Below are 19,219 nucleotides of genomic sequence, written 5' to 3' on the forward strand. Positions count from 1 at the left end.
TATCAACCTATATTACTTTTTAGAATTACAATAAACTTTAATCTGGACTTCTTCTGGTGCTTGACACTTTTTTCAAGGTCACATGGATAGATGGATGTGTTCAGTGTATGTTGTGTTGTAGGCAGAGAGGGGGCAGCAGTGTGTCTGTCAGCTGTTTAAACACACACCACACTCACGCAAACTCTCAGCCCCTCCCATCAGCTCTTAAGCGTCGGAGCTCGACCCGTCGTCAGCCATGTTGTTTGTCTGACAGCGACGTACAGCAACAGGTTGTCAAAGATTCTCTATAAAACGCTGCGGAAATCATTTAAAGAAACCCCTACGGCCGATTGTCTTTCATTTAATTCAGAGGGCCATGGAAAAGGATACGTTTTCTTCCCAGGAGATTTCGTCAAGTCAATAATGCTGTTGTGTAATGTGAGTACCTCCTAATAATACTGCTCAGATGTCTGCTCGATTTAGTATAATGTGCTGTTTTCATACTTTACAAATGGCTACAGTGAAGTAAGTTACAATACATTTGATCGATACATGTTTTCTTGGGGGTTATTTCTTGGTTTTACTATAGTTGAAAAAAGTGTCTGGTTTCACAAGCTTTAAAGTCCCACACAGCTTCATATTACAATTATTCAGAGCTCATCGTGAGTCCCATGTCTCATTTCATGTTAAAAAACTGATTCAAAGTGCTTTCAAACGCACTGTTTCTTCAAACAAACCCGCCGGACGAGTGGCAAACTCGTCTGTCTGCCTTTCACCTACAGATATGAAGCAGTAGTGTCTAGTAGAGCTGAACAAAACACATAAAAGCGAGATTTATTTGCTTTTATCTTGTTTGTTATAATGCCACAGTGATTCACACATGACAATTACCGGAACATGAGCTAATAGACTGTGATGATGCTGGCTGTGTTTCAAAACCTAACATTTTTGGGCTTCAGGTCAGTGTTTCCTGTCCATTCATTGGTTTGGTGTGTTTGGCATCATTTATATACTGATGTCAAAGCAATTTTTAAAAGACGTCTTGGATCAAACAAGGCTATATTTGTGCTGTCAGTGAAAAGTTAACTCTGTATGTCTAACTATAGTTCAAAATAGACTAGTAATCAAAGAGACAGATTTGATAGACTTCACATGTGTAGTCAGTAATTCCTGTAATCTATATTTGATGATGAGACTCTTTGAACTATTATTACATTTATATATATATATATATATATATATATATATATATATATATATATATATTATTATATATTATATATATATATATATATTATATATATTATATATATATATATATATATATATATATATATATATATATATATATATATATATATATTGGGGGACTACTTAAATGTTTTATGTTCAGTCTACTTGAATTTGTAAAAACAATCAAGTTAGCTTAACTGATTTTAATGAATTGAATGAAGGAATTGTGTGGAACCCAGCGTTTTTTGCAGTGAAGATGTTAGATTATCAATGACAGCCTCAATTTAGCTCTATTTTAATCAAAACATTTGGACATCTATTAGACGTCTTATAAACACACATTGTTATATCCTAAAGCATCTAGCCAACCTAAAAAAACACCCTTTTATTTTAAGTTAATAGTAATACAGTTAGTTTATTTTCAGTCTTCTTTCAGTAAATGTCCTTTCACGACTTCGCGTGACTGAGAAAAAGGTCAAATCATATCTTATTTTTGTCCTCTAGTGAATGGACAGGAATTTTAACCATTCACCATGGACTTTATGATTATTTGCCAAATTAACTTTACCTGACCGTATTTTATGTTAGAAACAGTATTACATGTATTTTTCATGCTTAACTTCATAGCAGACCTATCTGCCTTTCTATCACGAATGCTCAAAACAGCTCATGCTATGTAAGCAGACTAACGAACCGATTCATTCTACCCCCTGTGTTATTGTGTTAAAGCCTGCTGGTCAAATGATTCATTTACAGCTAGTAAAATAACTGTAATATTTACTTCACATAGAAAAATAAGAGACAGTTGGGAAGGTTGGGTATGACTTTATTCAGGGAAAATCAAAAAATGGATGCTGCTGAGTCAGTGTGGCACTCAGTTTTACTTTTAGGGGTGATGTACAAATATTTTAATGCATTGGAAATGTAATAAGGTGAAGTTTTTTTTGCTGTATTTAACAATGTAGATATATTTAAAAAGACTATAACCAAGCTAAGTTGTCTAGCTGTGTAAATTTATGAGGATTTGAGGATATAGTGAGAAAATGCTACTGGTAATTTTGACAACATCACATTAGAGAGGACTAAAAGGATAAGCATTAAAAAGCTGCTAAAGTAAATTTGTTAAAATAATTAAATTGAGAAATAATTTTAATGCTAGATTAAGACCCTAAACCTAGTTGAAATATGCACTAAAGTATTCAGTTTTATTTAGTAATTGTATGTCGAGATTAATTAAAAAAATAAATTCATTTATAGACAAATGAATAGAAATTATTAACAAATTCCCATAATTAAAATGTCAAAATAAAAGCTATGTTCAAAATGCTACACGCAGTAAATAATACTAAAATATCACTGGGTAAAAATACATCTTTTTTATTATACTTGTAATACAGCCAGGGGAATGTTGGCAGGTCAAGTAAAAATATGAACTACTTGTCCAACAACTGTGCAAACAAGATCCTTGTTTGGCCCTGATGTAAGTTTATGAAGGTTCAATGAGATTCTAGTATCGTGATGTTTATGTACAGTGTGTATGTTCTCTTAACGGCTATCTGTCTGTTAGGTCTGCACTGATGGGAAAGCATCAGACAACAACATTTCTCAGAATGTACAACAGCTCGAGATATGAAGTCTTGGTGTCAAAATATGGTTGTACATTAGTTAAGTTAGTTACTTTCAAAATCACAGAAATGAATAATTAAAATGTAATAAAAAAAATAATACATTTACAGCATAATAAATTCAATAATACAAATAAATAAACAGTGTAGTGAAATCAAATTTGTACCATCGCTCTCAGCATCTACGGTAATATGGGAAATTTTGTTTTCTATGCACAATAAATCCTTTCATTTTCAGAGAACTGAGAATTCGGTTGCATGCACACACACGGACAGAAAACATCTGACACACAGACAGTGTTTGTTAGACTTAATGTGACTTAATGCCCTCTCCGAGCACAAGGCTGTGGGTCCAGAGTATTTGTTTGTGACCTCTCGACATCCTGTTTCATTTTTGCTTTTTTGCCACTTCCTTCGTTTCCTTGTGGTTTGTTAAATCACACGCAGGCTAAAAGCAGGGGGTGGTGGGTTGTGCTCAGTGATGACCTCACCGTCTGTTTTAGCTTTAACATCACTTATATCATTAATGTGAAGTGGGTGAAGGTAATAACACGATTGCATTGAGTTTTGTATAGTGTTCCAGTATTTCTCAGAAGTATTCACAGATCCAGTTACTGAAAGTTGCCAAGCACATGAACATATATGATGCTAACAATTTTTGTTTTGTTTTGTTTTTGAAAAGCTGGATCTTAGATTTGCACTGTAGACCAGGTGATGCAAAATTTTACTCTTCTGCAAATAGCATGCAAAGCCACAATGAAATTGTATTGGCCTATTGACTCTCTAGGACTGCAGGGGTTGTGGGTGTTTTTTTGTTTGACTGTGTTCTGGTATATGTAAATGAGAAATGCATGTAGTTTATACAGTTGAAGTCAGAATTATTAACCCTCCTGTATATTTTTCCCTAAACTTCTGTTAAACGGAAAGAAGGTTTTTGTTCAACACATTTCTAAACATGGTTTTAATAACAGATTTCTAATAACTGATTTCTTTTATCTTTGCCATGATGACAGTATATTTTACTAGATATTTTCCAAGATACGAGTGTTCAGCTTGAAATGCAATTTAAAGGCTTAACTAATTTAAATAGGTTAAATAGTTAGGGTAATTAGGCAAATTGTTGTGTAACGATGGATTGTTATATAGACAATCGAAGAAATATTACTTAAGGGAGCTAATAATATTGGCCATAATATGGTTAAAAAATAAAATAAAACAAATAAGACTTTCTTCAGAAGAAAAAATATAGGAAATACTGTGAAAAATTTCTTGCTCTGTTAAACATCATTTGGGAAATATTTATAAAAGACTAGTTAACGTTTGAAGTGGATCAAAAAAGCGAAACAGCGGTTATCTGTTTTTGCAAATGAACTTTACATATATTGCTTTACTTGTTTTTAAAAACCTTCTGAAATAGCTTCGTCATTTAGCATTTGAGCCTTCTGAATGTTTAGTGGTTTGCATTCATCTTCTCAATTGTTATTTGATTTAGTCTTGATTGTTTTTAGCACCTTGGGCTTATGTAAGAACTTAGTACTGTTATTTAACAAGGATCAAAAATGAGCGTTTGCTACATCTGGAAGTGGTCAAAAGTGAACAAACTTAAACTTGCAGTCAGATCAACAAACATGCGTCTTAATACACTCAAAATAAGATTTTTTTTTCTTGTTCAAACTACTTGTTCAAAGTGAACTAAAACAACACAATTATTGAGTGTTGTTGGGACAACTTAATTGTTTTATGTTCAATCCACTTAGAATTGTTAAGGTAACTTAATTGATTTGTGTTGGGTCAACATGAATGAATTTTGTTGAACCCAGTATTTTGTACAGTGTTACAAGGTTTAAAAAAGAGCCTTAAAGCACCAGACAACATAACTGTCTGCACCCTTAATAACAACGTATTTCTGTTAGTGCAGAGGCTAATTATAGTTATTATCTTAAATAATTATTGTAATTGTACTATTTTAGAAGAGTGCTGTTTTTTATTTTATTTCTGATCAAACAAATGCAGCCTTTTTGAAGCTTTCCCCCCCCCCCAAAACTTTTAAACTGCTTCATATAACTATGAATAATAATAATAATAGCAAATATTTGCAGTAATTTGTGTCCTGATAGTAAATCCAAATAATTGAATCACTTTCTGATAAAAGAAAATCACCGAGAGCACTTTTGCTGTGTTAAATGGGGGAGAGAAAAAGAGAAAAGGGAGTGATATGGCACAAATGACAGGCATGCCTCATCCAAACTGTTTTCTGGAAGCTTGTCCTGTCTGACTACATTCTCTTGCTCTATAGACCTGCTCTCACAGCCCAACCACGTTACTGACACACATCACTTTATGTCAGCAGTTTTTTTTTTCTCCGCTGTTTATACTGCAATCGGTAATTGCTTTTGAAGGTCTGACAGCTGCGTTCTTCAACCGGTCTATTAATAAATGCATTTATTTTATTATATATACATGGTGTTGGCCAGGCTAATGTTTGTGCATTTTGAGATCAGCTGGCACCTGACCATGTAATAAGCAAGTGTACAACTACAAATATACAGAAATGTGGGTGAGTGACTAGTCGAGTAACCCCCAATAATTGAATAAACTAAATTGGCCATAGTGTATGTGTGGGAATGAGTGTGTGTGGATGTTTCCCAGTACTGGGTTGCAGCTGGAAGGCCATCCACTGCATAAAACATATGCTGGAATAGTTGGCGGTTCATTCCACTGTGGCAACATCTGAAACAGACACTAAGCCGAAGAAAAATGAATGAACGAATCAAAGTATGAGATCAAATAAGATCTGTCTGTATGTTTGTGTGTGTCAGTATTGATCTCATATAGACTATTGAGGTTACTTCCAGTGATATGTAACCATTGTGACCCATTACCCATTTTGATCTGAAGATATGACTAGCGGCTTGTTTCCTTATGTGTACATGTGCAAAGATAATGTCAGACTAATTGATTTAACGTGTGAATCGCAGTTGGTTAATGCCCATTATGCCCATTGGTGACGTCCACCACTGACATTTACTGGAATAACGTTTACTCTGTAATTTAATTTAGTCATGCATGATGATCACATATATAATAAGAAAATCTTGAAGTCATTAGTAGGAGAATAGTGTTCCTGTAATCACAGACAGTGTGATAAAAGTGCCATTGTTTGTTAAGATCTGCATAGAGCATTATTGAGGTAAAAGCATTTGTATGGGAAGTTGAAAGCGCTCCTCTCCTCCCTATCTGCTCCCCTTCACACATCCTCTCTCTCTCTCTCTCTCTCTCTCTCTCTCTCTCTCTCTCTCTCTCTCTCTCTCTCTCTCTGTCTCTCTCTGCGACTCTCGTTCTCTTTCTCAGGATGGAGATAGCTACAGCCCTGCACTCCTCTGCCTGCATTATTAATGGGTGGACATTTCTTCTCTCTCTCTCTTTCTTTCTATGTGTCTGTGTGTGTGTGTGTGGTGCAGATGACTGAGCTAGCCAGCTGAGACGAGGAGATCAGGACCGCTCTCCTCATATCCCTGCCACCTGCAGCCATGAATGGTAAGAGCACTGCTTTATATTTCTCTCTCTCTCTCTCTTTCTGTGTGTGTGTGTCTGTTTACCCATGTGTCCGAACCAACAGGATTTGTGTGTTTGCGCACAGAAGACCTTTAGCCTCATAAAGGCATTAGAACACGAGTCCTTTCTATTTGTCATGTCATGTTCATATTTGCGATGTGTGTGTGTGTGCATTGGTATAGCAGCTCTCGCACACTGCAGCATGATCACACACACACCAGCAGTTCTGACCGTCCGTTCTGATTTCTGCCTGTCAGCAGACCATCTGTCAAACCGACACGCTATTACTTGCTGATTTGGTTTATTTGATAACTGCTTGGGTTTAGGAATGCATATATTTAGAATTTTATTTTCTTACTTTTTGATATATAGTGATAAAGCAGGACCTGACCATGCTGGGCTTGATAGTTTAGTTTTGTGAGTGGCACGAATGCCTTTTTTCATTTTAGACTATTATTATTATTATTATTATTATTATTATTATTATTATTATTATTATTATTATTATTATTATTTTGTATGATTTAAATTTTAAAATGATCTATTAGATTTTTTTTTCATAAGACAAATTGGTGAAAATCTGAATGTTAGTACATTCAGCAAATTTTAGCTCAACTGTTTTTTTAATGCAGAGATGTCCAAACTAGGGCCCTACAGGCCCATGGTAACCTTTGATTTGGCCCACCATTCCATCTGAGAAGAGAAGAAGGATCATGGGGAGCATTGGGGAGAATGGCCTTAACAGAGATCGACGTTTTGAATTTGACCTAACCTTTTTTGTTTTTTTTGTTTGTTGTTGAGCTACAAAAAAGCAAACTGAAATTAAACGTTTCAGTTAAATGTTGTAAATGAATCCGATTTTCAACATTCAGCAAATTTCTCACGACCAATTTAATGTAATACAGTTTGCTGTATTTAGGCCCAATCACAATTCTACCCCTTACCACTACCCCTTATTTTGCGTGCTCATGTGAAGGGGTAGCGGTGTCCCAATTCTCTTTAGCTTGAAGGCGTAGGGCTATGGGGAAGGGCTAGATAGCCCCTGAAACCGATTTTTCAGCACCATGCTCGAACATTATATTATTATTTCTTTTGCAATTTGTAAATATTTAAAGATTTGTATGGATTTTTATTGGTAATGCAAAAAAATTTTATTGGTACTGCAAAAATGTGCAAATGTGTATATACTCAAATGCATGTGATAAATTTATATTTTCAAATTAATATATATTTAAATTATTAAAACGCTTAAATGTTCATGCATAATAAATATAGTGACACTAAGTGTATTTACATACACTTGAAAAAGTAAATGGCAAAAAGACAGTTTAACAGATTTAATTTAATATTTTTGTGTTTCTCAGATTTAACATTTTGGCTTTATAAAGTCTGCTGTTTGTAATGTATGGATATGTTCGAGGCTTTGTGCACTTGCTTTGGGACTGAAAGACAGAAGTAATGTGCCATTTCATGCGAACAGCCAACTGTAGCTCGATTATAATGGTGCATTTAAATGTTCCTGCTGATATTACAGTACTGAATCTCACAGCAGCAGTCATATTGCTTCGTTATTAGTGTAATTCCCTCTCTCTTTCTTTCATCTCTTATTCTTTTTGTGTCTTCATTTCTAAGGTGGTCGGAGTATTTGGGCTATAACCCCAGAGGAGAGGGACAAACATGATCACAAGTTTGACAGCCTCCTGCCAGCGCAGGGCTATGTTACAGGTACGTGCTGGGGAACCTTTTAATATAAAGGATTAAAATAACTTCATTTATGGGTCTAAGGCGAGGGTTTTCAAGCATAAATAATGATAAAGCTGTTTCTAAAGCTTTACATTTAGTATTTTTTAAATGTACATTTGAATGTTGATTAATAGAATGACAAAAAATTACTATACAATTATTTTTTTATCAGGATTTACAAAAGACTAAAATAATCAAAGTGCAGCCCAAAATAATTGTTCAAAAAAACTCATCAATCCAAGGCACGCAGTATTTTTTATTCACACAACTTTCATATTAAAAATGTTCATATTTAAAAACAGCATTCATGTGCACTGGCTCATTGTGGCTACCTTGCCTTCATCAGGGTATTCGTCAGTATTTGATCATTGAAATTCTAATCAAATTTAGTATATTTTTTTAATAAGTAGAGGTCAAAAGAAGTTAAATTTTTACATAAATATATCTGTTATGCTTAATGATGATGAGCCTTTATTTCACCTTTATTTTGACATTTTTGCTTTCTCAGTTTTTTTTATTATTATTTAAGTTCACTTTTGAATTAAATTTGATGTGTTTGACTCAATCATACTTTAATGTTATTTATATGAAAAATCCTTTACCATCTACAAGTCATTGTCAAGCTTCTTTTTACAGTGGCCGAGAAAGCTTAATGTGCTGCAATTCAAGAAAATGTGCAATTACAAAAAGCACCAGCTAATTAAGAAAAGATCTTTATTCGTTTGGCAGCAAATTCTCACAACGCAAACAAATAAAAAAAATGTGCTGCCTTTTCTCACAATGCGAATATATTATGAAAATGCCTGCATTTTCTTATAACACAATGGAATTTTTTTTAAGTAGACCCTAAAACATGACAGACCCAGCTATTTAGGTTGTAGTTATTTAAGCAAATAAATACTAAAGACACTGGAATCGGGGTATTAAAATAAACAAACAAAAGACCTGCCTTTCAAAGATCACCTATGAGTAGTAATGGCACAGCAGCATCGGTCACATTTTTGGGTCCCTTTGAAATCTTTCCATTGTAAATGCAGCGTGTTATCGTAAATTGTTTGCGTTGTGAGAAAATGCAGCACGTTTTCGTAAATTGTTTGCGTTGTGAGAATGCAGTAGTTTTTTTTTAATGTGTATGCGTTGTGAGGATTTGCAGCATCTGTGCTGTCAAATGGATGAAAATCGTTTTTTTTTTTATTTGCAGGCGTTTTTTCATGCGTAATTTCATGCGTTTTATTAAATTACAGCATGTTAAGCTCTCTCAGCCACTGTAGCGTTGAAAGAATAACCATTGTATAAAACACAATAGAAATAAAAGCGATTTCACTTGTATATATTTCTCATAACATTTTTGTGTGTGTATAGGGGAGAAGGCACGGAACTTCTTCATTCAGTCAGGGCTTCCTCAACCTGTGCTAGCTGAAATCTGGTAAGAAAACCTCAGATAATCATTTAATAATTTGTTTGAAAAATTAAATAGCCTACTCACCTTATTCATGATATTTTGCTCAGATTGCTTTTGCCTGTTTGTTTGTATATGGCAGGGCCCTGGCTGATATGAATAAAGATGGTAAGATGGACCGGCTGGAGTTTTCTATAGCCATGAAGCTTATCAAGATGAAACTGCAGGGGCAGAATCTTCCTACAGCTTTGCCTATCATCATGAAGCAGCCACCTGTGCCAGCTCCAACCATGCCAGCAGCACCTCTCGGTATGCTGCCAAACTACACTATTACCTTCAAAGCAGTGATCTGAAAGGGCACTGAGATTATAGCACTCTTGTACTGAGATGAAAATTCAAAGCCGGACACTGTTTGGCATTGTAATTACAGAATATGTATGATAATCTTTATGGAATCTGTAATAGAGTACAGTCTCATTTTTATTTTCCATACTACCATGACTGGCAGCAGTGAATTCACACGTGAATGCTGTTTAAACATCAACACTCATTGTTCCGCAAACCTTGCCTGCTTATAAAGGTCATTTATGTAGAGGTCATTCAAAAGGATACTACATTCAAAAATAAAAATCTCTATGCTGAACACAAAGAAATGTATGTTAAAGAATGTGGGAAAGGAAACAATTTCTGATCTGCACTGACTTCAGTGTTGTAAAAAAGCAACTGTTTTATTACTCACATACCTTTTGTGTTCAACAAAAGAAAGAAACTCACTACCATTGATTCACCTAAGAAAACCCCACACAAACTCATGATTTGTCCACTTCCACATTCTTGAAATTCCAGTAAGTGACAGAAATTAAATTTTTGCGATAACTTATTTCCAACAAGTGTCCACAGGAGTGTACGAAAGCAAAAGCGTCTCATTTAATGACACGTTATCACTATACTTGTTGGAGTATTAGTATATACCATTTGTAAACAATGCAACAAAAGTGCAAAATAAGTTTAAAAAATTACTTATACTTCCTCATTTGCTGGGTAAACCTCAATCCCCATGAGAGTCCTTCTGACAGCAGGTGCGCAGCTCGATGGTCACAAGGTGCAGTAGAGCTCTAATGTGGAACAGATGGTTATAAACATGACCTTCAAAGCAGCCAAGACAATGTGAAAATCTTCAGCTTGTCAGATTTAGGAAGAATCTGTTACATTGTTGGTCATGTTGAAAAAAGGGAGGTTTTGTTTTAAGAATGAATGGTTTAAACAGCTCTTTATTTATTGAATGGTCAAGGTTTGTTGTTGTATTTTTTTCCAAATATGTTTAAAGTTGCTTTTCTGTCTTTGCAGGAATGGGAACTATGCCAAATTTACCCATGATGCCCAATGTGCCCATTCTGACTCCCATACCTATGACGACCATGAGCCCTATTCCAGTCATGACTCCCATGATGGGCACAGGATTGCCGATGTCAATGATGCCCACCATCAGCACTCAAACCCTGCCTAATGGACCTATTGCCATTCTACAGCCGTCCCCCATGCCTCTCACTTCCAGTAAGAGATATTTAATGTTCACATGCCAGTACACCCTTAAACCAGTTACAAACACTGCAGTCTTTGTTTGTCTGTGTTAAATTTTGTTAATTAAGTTGAAATGTATTAATGCTGATAATGAAATATTAAATGCTCTAAAATATTGTTCATACTTCATTCGTGTTGGAGAAAACATCAACTAATGGGTAGGCCCACACGGAATCTGCTCGTTCAGAAATCAACAGATTTCCGCAGACCATCATTGAGTCTATTTATTTACTTGTGTAAATGTGTGTAAATATATATTTATTTGTTTTTGAAATTAATTTCAGTAATATTTTTGACTAAAATGAAAATGTTCAAATGATTTATTTACAATACAGTTTGTAAAGTCATATTTTCTGTCTTTTAGTCAATATATTATTTGTGAGACTTGGTTTGTTTACCAAATGAGTGGATCTAATTGGATTGGCATTGTAAATTTTATTTCATATATTAAGCTTTTAGTTACAATACTCCCAATATCATTCATCATAAATCCACAGATTTTTTACAGAATTCTATGCAGAAATAACAAAAAATTTGGCAGATTGTGGCTGGCCCTACAGATTGTGGCTGGCCCTACTAATGGACCATTATTTTAAAGTGTTAAAGTGCTTATTTAGATGAATTCCTTAAAGTGACCTTAAAAGCATGTATGATGTAGTAAAATGGAATGCTGCTCTTTTTAAATGTACATGCGTAAATAATTCTTAAGCTCATCACATTTTCCACAAACATATTAACTGTATTAAATATTGCTTATAACATGAAATGCTAAATAAGCAGCAAATCAGCATATTGGAACGCTATCTAAAAAATCACATGACTCCTATAACGAGTTATGGCCTTTGAAAATACAGCTTTGCCATCACACACAAATAAATGACATTTTATAAACATTTAAACATAGAAAATAGTTAATTACTATTAAATTGTAGTAATATTTTGCAGCGTTTTTGCTTTTACTTTCTTTTAGCAAATAAATGCAGCCTTGCTAAGACCACTTTCAAAAGTAATTTAATGATCCCTATATTTAGAACAACAGCGTTTACAATGTATATCTCTTTATGTTGTGTTATTGCAGATAGGTTATAAACCCCTGTGAGCGCTCAGTGTGCTAAGGGTGAAATGACACCAATCTCCTTTGTACTTTACTAAAGTCAGCATTTCCTCTGCTTCAGTCTTTCTATGTCAGGACTAGCTCAGCTTATGTCTATGAGAACAAGTATATGGTGATTATATGTTGCATAAACCTTCTCAAAATGACGACTTTGCTGGGAATACTGTAATTTTGTTGACAAAATATGGCAGTATTTTATATCCTGGATGATATGTTCTTTCTTTAATGGTCTACATTCTGTTCTAGAAGCTTATATAGAGCATCAGTGACTAGATTTTAATTCAGATGTGTGTTTGTTTATATTTTCTGCAGCTCTCCCACTGTCAAGTTCCTTTTCCTCTTCTCCGTTGGGTTTCTCCACCACTCCGATGAACAAAACATCGTCTTTGCTGGACCTGGGGTCGAGCAGGTCAGGATTTTAGCTGCTTTATAGTATATCATTGATACATTGAAAGCGTATGCAATACTGTCTGCAAATAAAGTGATTGATGTATATTGTGTGCAGCTCAAACTCCTCCCCCTCCACATCATTGGCCAGTAACTCGCCTAAAGGCGGACCCTCTGATTGGGGCGTTCCACAGGCATCACGGCTCAAATACAGGCAACAGTTTAACAGCCTCGACAAGCAAATGAGCGGTTATCTAACAGGTACTTAATTGTAAATCATTTCCGAGTAAATCATTTAAGAAATGGTTGAAAAGAATTGTCAAATGTGTAGCTCCGCTAACACCAAGTTGCTGAAGATTGTCTTCATGCCCGGGGACAACTTTTAAAAGGCCCGGCGATTACTGTGATAATCTCATGATTTTATGTGATGTAAGGATTTTGCTTGAAGGCTAGTGTAGCAAAATGGCAATCCGCACCCATGTGGCTCATCTGCATAGCTGTGGACTGTATCACTTGCATAACTCATGACAATAACACGTCTACTTGAGAATTTCAAGAATGTGGAAGTGGTTAAAACACAACTTTGTGTGTGGTTTCACAGGTCTATGGTATTGTTTAAATAGAAGCCCACTGCCTAAACCTGCAAGCTGTTTTGTTACATGTAATTTGAGAAGGTTGTGCATTTTTCTGGCTGAGAACTGTTTTCTGATGACGTAATGTGTTGCTGGTTTAAGCAGATTTCAACCCTGTTGCTTTAGGAATATTGGCCAACTCTAGTTAAACCAGTTCTGTTAGTGCAGCAACAGTATCAACTAGCTGGTTGTGAAACAATAAAATAAAACAACTTAACAAAAAAAAACTGCAAATAAATTCTGTGTATTTACTTTCTTAAATTCTATTTCTGCAGGTCCTCAAGTGAGAACTGCAATGGCTACAACACTACTAACTCAAACACAGCTTGCTGCTATCTGGTAGGGGTTTTTGTTTTTCACTATTTATTACAACTCATTTATTGAATCTAAATAATCTTAGTTGCTACTTCCATATGAGGAAAAAATAAGATTTATAGTCTTGGTTATTTGAGATTTTGTGGGTGCCACAAGCAGCCACCACAAACGTTTTTCCAGATTGATAAAATCATCTTTCTCCCCATTCTCATGCTGTTTTTGCACTTTAGCAGATTGACTTGATCACAGTTGAATGTCAAAAAAAAAATGAACTGAGTTGTTGCCATTAGGTGCCTGTATTTAAAAGGTCACTTTTAACATTTTGAGCATTTATTTTAAATTTAAATTTAAATTAAAGATGATTTTAGATAATAAACTATTGACAATATTGCATATTTTAAATTAAATAAACAATTTGAACTTTTTTTAACCTTTTAGTCCTTTGCCATTTTTTTCAGGAATCTAGCTGATGTTGATAAGGATGGTAAACTAAAGGCTGATGAGTTTATTCTTGCCATGCATCTGGTAGACATGGCTAAAATGGGACAGCCGCTGCCTTTGGCACTCCCTTCAGATCTGCTGCCCCCTTCATCAAGGTATTACTGCCTATTTTTTATTTATTTTTTTACCCAAACTCCAATTTAACATTGACCGCTCAATGAAAAACACATTTTGAATTTGTATCTGAATTTGCTCATTTGACTTACTAATTGAAACTGTAGGGGAAAGCTAGGTGAGTCTATGAATGGAACCACTCCCTCAATCTACGCAGGACTGGCTGAGGACCTCTGTGAGCCTGAGCCTCCACAGAAATCAAGGAACAATTGTATGGCTTTACACCACACCCAATATTACATAATACAAGTATCTATGACTCTTTTCTTTTACCAAAATATCCTCCCACTTTTACTCAGCATGCATAAGACCATTCAAATACATGTCTTCTATTAAAGTTTGTTGATTTAGTATAATAATTAGATATTGAAAATATAGAAATGACCAATAATATTTTACATATTGTAGAGTGTATGTTGGTTGTGAATTACATAATACTAAGTTTAAACATGTACTGTAGTATCACTTTGAACCGCTCTCCCTATTATTCACATACTCAATCCACACTTAAATATGTTCAAATGGCACTGTATTAACCCTTATGTGCTGTTAGGGATGTTTTCATCCACTCTAGAGGGATTTTGAGTCTTAATTTGGCCACAAATTTCTATGCGTTTCATGAAATGGAATAATTTTTGGTGACAAATTATATATTTATACATATTTTGGGAAAATACTTTGAAAACTTTCAAAAAATCAACAATAGTCTCTGGGCAAATTTACTACCCTTTCGATATGGCTGTTTTTTGCCCCATTTACTTTTATTATAATTACATTTTTTAATTTGCAATGCCATGACACCATATAATCATGCATTCTTGATTGTTGCTGGTTTTCTCTGTTGGGAAAGTTGTCATTTGTCAGTTTCTGGCTTAATTGTATGGTTATATTGACTATAATTGGTGTGTGAGACCTTTAGACTCTTACCTTGATTTCTTTGAGAAAATAATTTTTAAAAAGCAGCTCCACTCTCAGAACATAGTAAACATAGTAAGTGTATATATATGTACACACATTATAATTTGTTGTTTTACTCAATAGAACTCAATATAAAAGTCTAAAACTTTTTTAAACAGGCCTATCTAATGGGTTAATGGTGCCAACTGATGAACGACAGTTAAAAATTAAAAGTTTTACCTTTTCCCAACAGGGAAAAACACCAACGATCAAGAATGCTGTTGCTTTATAATCAGTAAATGTTGTTATCATGGAAATCAATGGGGCAAAAACAACCACAAACATAAAGAAAGGGTAGTCGATTTGAACAGTACACAAAGGTTAATAAAGAACCATTTATCTGGAAAATTGTAGATTGAAAATTCTAGTTCATACTACTAATTTCCTGTATGTTTTGTGCATGCAGTGACTTTTGAGGATAAGTTCAAGAAAAACATGGAGCTTGGAAATGCAGAGCTGGAGAAGCGCCGGCAGGTCCTGCAGGAGCAGCAGCGCAGGGAGGAGGAGAGGAGAGCACAGAAGGCCAGAGAGGAGCAGGAGCGGAGAGAAAGAGAAGCGCGAGAGCTGGAGCTGAAGAGGAAGAGGGAAGAAGAGATCAGACTGGAGCGACAGAGGGAGCTGGAGAGACAGAGAGAGGAGGAGAGACTCAAAGAGCTGGAGAGGAAGGAGGTTAGAGTTTGATCTTGCAAATTATCTTTTATGTTCTGACTGAAATTTAGCACTTTCCTAATGTATAGGTCGTTCTTACTATTTTCTGTTGGAAAAGAATAAACATTTAACAATCTAGTTGACCTCAGTAACATCATGAGTCATCGTCATCCTTATATTAAGTGAAATTTGTAAGACCGAAAGTTTAGTGTAATGTCTATATGGATATTCATGATTCCATTTGGTCACACTATTGACCTTATTCTTGATGTATGAGTGGGCGCAGCCATTGGAATCTTTTTGGCTCGAGAGACTTCTAGTCTCATTCACCTCCATTGGTTTTTAGACATTTAAAAACAGCTCGTTATGCTGCTTAATATTGCAAACTGGTGCAATTTTCTTATTATAATATTCTACTTTTTCTCATTTTATGTATGGTCATGAACACACTATTTTCTACCATTTACTATTCCTTGTCATTTCTCCCATAGACAACTGAATCGAAAATTCTAAAACAATCACAAAAATTGAGTGCACTTCTGCGTTGCAGGATAAGGTCAATATGTCGGGGACGATTAAAAATATTAACTATGAATTATGCCTTATGTGAACATCTTAATTGCTGCTTGTTAAGAGTTAGTTAGGTGCTGTTAAATTAAGGTATGGGGTTTGGTTTAAGGGGTCTGGGGTCGGTTGTTTGTATTAATCAGTTAACTGGAATTGGTTATTAACTATCTAACATGATGCAGCACTGTTCTTCAAAACTCATCCAGGGGTTGTTGCCATGGCCACATATTATTTCATATAAACAGGATTAGTTTTAGAATTTTTAAGCAAAGGTGATACTGAAAGGATGTACCAACTTCTAATATTTGTACACGAGTGCTGTATTGAATTGGGGAGAATGACAGTATTGTAAAATTGTTTTAAAAACTACATAATGATCATTTATTTACAAATAATTCAACTCTTATGTATTAAAATTTTAATATTTTTTGGTAATTATTGTAGACTTTAGCTACTAATGTACTCTTAAGATACCACTATTTAGCTTTTAGATACGAGTGTGTACTTTTGAAAGGGCATTATGCCAGTTTTGGTACAATTTCTGGCAATTTATAATAATAGTGCAGTATTCTCGTCGAGGATTTTTTTATTTTATTTTGTGAAGAAACAAATATATAATTTGCAGAAGTGCTTCAAATGCGACATTGACGGCAGATATGCCATGTGATTTGATGCAGCATAGGACATGCAGACACTTCACAAATATCGAAATGCTTTTTCTATACAAATTAATTTAAATAGCCAGTTATGCCTTATGCCATGTAATTAAGAAACTTGCATACTGTAATGTAGAAAATCCACTATAAAAGTAAAACTAAATAAATTGCTAAATATAATTAACAGAAAATAAAAAGCCTGTGTAAATAGCCTACAGCACTGTTATTGCATGTCGTTTAACAAACTGTTTCATTTACTACAAATTTTATGTCATTTTGCTCACGTGGCTAGTAATTGAATATTAATCAAGTACGCTGCTGTCTTGTCGCCAGCCAATCGCTGTATTAAAGACCCTAACATTGAGAATCGATAGATCTGTCCTTCGCATACAGTAATTTCAGATTACTTAATCCAGATATTTTAATTTGATTTGCAAGCATGTTTAAGCAAGCTTAGCCAGAGATCAGTTATCAGGATTAAAAAGATCCAGATTCCCGAATCTGCTATTGGATCGCTTAAGCGGGCTATGACGAACGGACCCCTGAAACATGGTCTACACAAAATAAGCTATTGATCAGTACCGGTAATAAGCAAGCAGTTAATTAGTTTCCAAACTAAATTGTTGCTGAAAGTTAATGACCACCACTGTGATGCTCTTTACAGGCAGCCAAGAAGGAGCTGGAACGCCAGCAACAGCTTGAGTGGGAGAGGAGGAGAAAGCAAGAGCTCCAGAACCATAAGAGTGAGGAACAGGAGGACATCATCAAGCTCCGAGCCAAGAAGAGGAGTCTGGAGATGGAGCTGGAGGCTGTGGTGAGGCATAAAGAATGAGAACATCTCTCTCTTGAATGCTTAGATCTCTCATCTAGGCTTATTACTTAAGAAAAAGCACTTTAAATTTAACAAAGCTTTTCAACTATATATGCTATCACTGAATTTTTTTCTTTTTTTTTTTTTTATCTGTACAAATATAATGAGATTTCTTTCTCATTTTTAGGGCAACAAGCAGAAGCAAATCTCTGACAAGCTCCGAGATGCTCAAGGCAGAAAGAGAATTCATAAAAATGAGCTGGAAGTGATCAACCAGAAAAGAGACTCCTGCATCACTGAAATAAGCTCTCTGCAGAAACAGTTAGAGGTCTGGCTGCAGCATTCATACCACCACACGCTCTTTGCAAATAAAATTAGAAATAAAATTGGTTTAATGTGTTTTGCCTCACAAGAGCATATTTTATGTTTGTTTGTTTGTTTGTTTGTTTCCTCTTTTAGTGCATTTTTAGACCTTTATTCTAAAACTTGTTACAAAATGTAGTTTTTAGTTTTTTTGTAAATCACACATTTACTCTAACTGTATTGTACATTTTAGGTGTATATAAAATAAGACTTAGTAAGCAGTGCTTGTAATGCGTGCAGAGCAATTACACACTATTCTGAGATAAGAGGCACTCTGGTTTTCAGTTGCAATAACAAACTAATGTGCTCATTCGCAGAATCAAGACATTGCTGCTTTTTGTGTAACATATTTACTGTTCTAAATTATGGAACTGCCTGGTTTTTTTGGTCTGTTGGGTCAGAATACACTCTTACCTCAAATTAACAACTCCAGAGAATATATTTTCATTAGGTCAGAAACCAAATTCAGTTCAGATCAATTTGCACCATTTTTTTGTGTGAAGATTCCTACCATGTTCTCACATCCCGAAACAAATCTTAAGTTGTAATATTAAAACTTGATTTGGAATTTTACAAGCAGGCACTAAAATATGTAATGTAATGTACTAGCTATCGATAGAGTGGTGAGATGATTGGGAGGCCATGATGGGTAGGGCCAGATGGAAATTTGGCCAGGACATCGGGGTTACACCCCTACTCTTTTACGAGAAGTGCTATGGGATTTTAAATGACCACAAAGAGTTAGGACCTTGGTTTAACGTCTCATCCGAAAGACAGCGCTCACTGACAGTATAGTGTCCCCTTCACTTTACTGCGGCCCCCTGCTGGCCTCGCTAACACCATATCCAACAGCAGCCTAGTTTTCCCATGCGGTCTCCCATTCAAAACTGACCAGACTCAGCTTCTCAGCTTCAGTGAGTAACCGGTCTTGGGCTGCAGGGTGATATGGCTGTGGCAAAGTATGCATATATTTTTTTTAACAAAGGTCAATTTTAGGTGTAGGTTACCTTACAGTGGTATAGCAGTCATCATTTCAACT

At 35.1% G+C, this 19,219-nt stretch overlaps 1 protein-coding gene across 2 annotated transcripts in view; it reads left to right on the plus strand.

The window, feature by feature from the left end:
- Positions 1-216: 216 nt before the first annotated feature.
- The window catches only part of itsn2b (intersectin 2b), a 41,980-nt gene continuing 22,977 nt past the window's right edge, over positions 217-19,219 (plus strand). For both annotated transcript variants that reach the window (XM_056477591.1, XM_056477592.1), the window contains exons 1-14: positions 217-417; positions 6,299-6,374; positions 8,025-8,117; positions 9,498-9,561; positions 9,677-9,843; positions 10,882-11,088; positions 12,542-12,638; positions 12,735-12,877; positions 13,524-13,587; positions 14,022-14,159; positions 14,286-14,389; positions 15,542-15,804; positions 17,671-17,820; positions 18,005-18,145. In XM_056477591.1, the coding sequence (XP_056333566.1) occupies positions 6,368-6,374; positions 8,025-8,117; positions 9,498-9,561; positions 9,677-9,843; positions 10,882-11,088; positions 12,542-12,638; positions 12,735-12,877; positions 13,524-13,587; positions 14,022-14,159; positions 14,286-14,389; positions 15,542-15,804; positions 17,671-17,820; positions 18,005-18,145 (1,638 nt within the window). In that variant the 5' untranslated portion in view covers positions 217-417; positions 6,299-6,367. The remainder of the gene's footprint in view (positions 418-6,298; positions 6,375-8,024; positions 8,118-9,497; positions 9,562-9,676; positions 9,844-10,881; positions 11,089-12,541; positions 12,639-12,734; positions 12,878-13,523; positions 13,588-14,021; positions 14,160-14,285; positions 14,390-15,541; positions 15,805-17,670; positions 17,821-18,004; positions 18,146-19,219) is intronic.

The sequence above is a fragment of the Danio aesculapii genome, chromosome 17 (genome assembly GCF_903798145.1).
Source record: "Danio aesculapii chromosome 17, fDanAes4.1, whole genome shotgun sequence".
Lineage (NCBI taxonomy): Eukaryota > Metazoa > Chordata > Actinopteri > Cypriniformes > Danionidae > Danio > Danio aesculapii.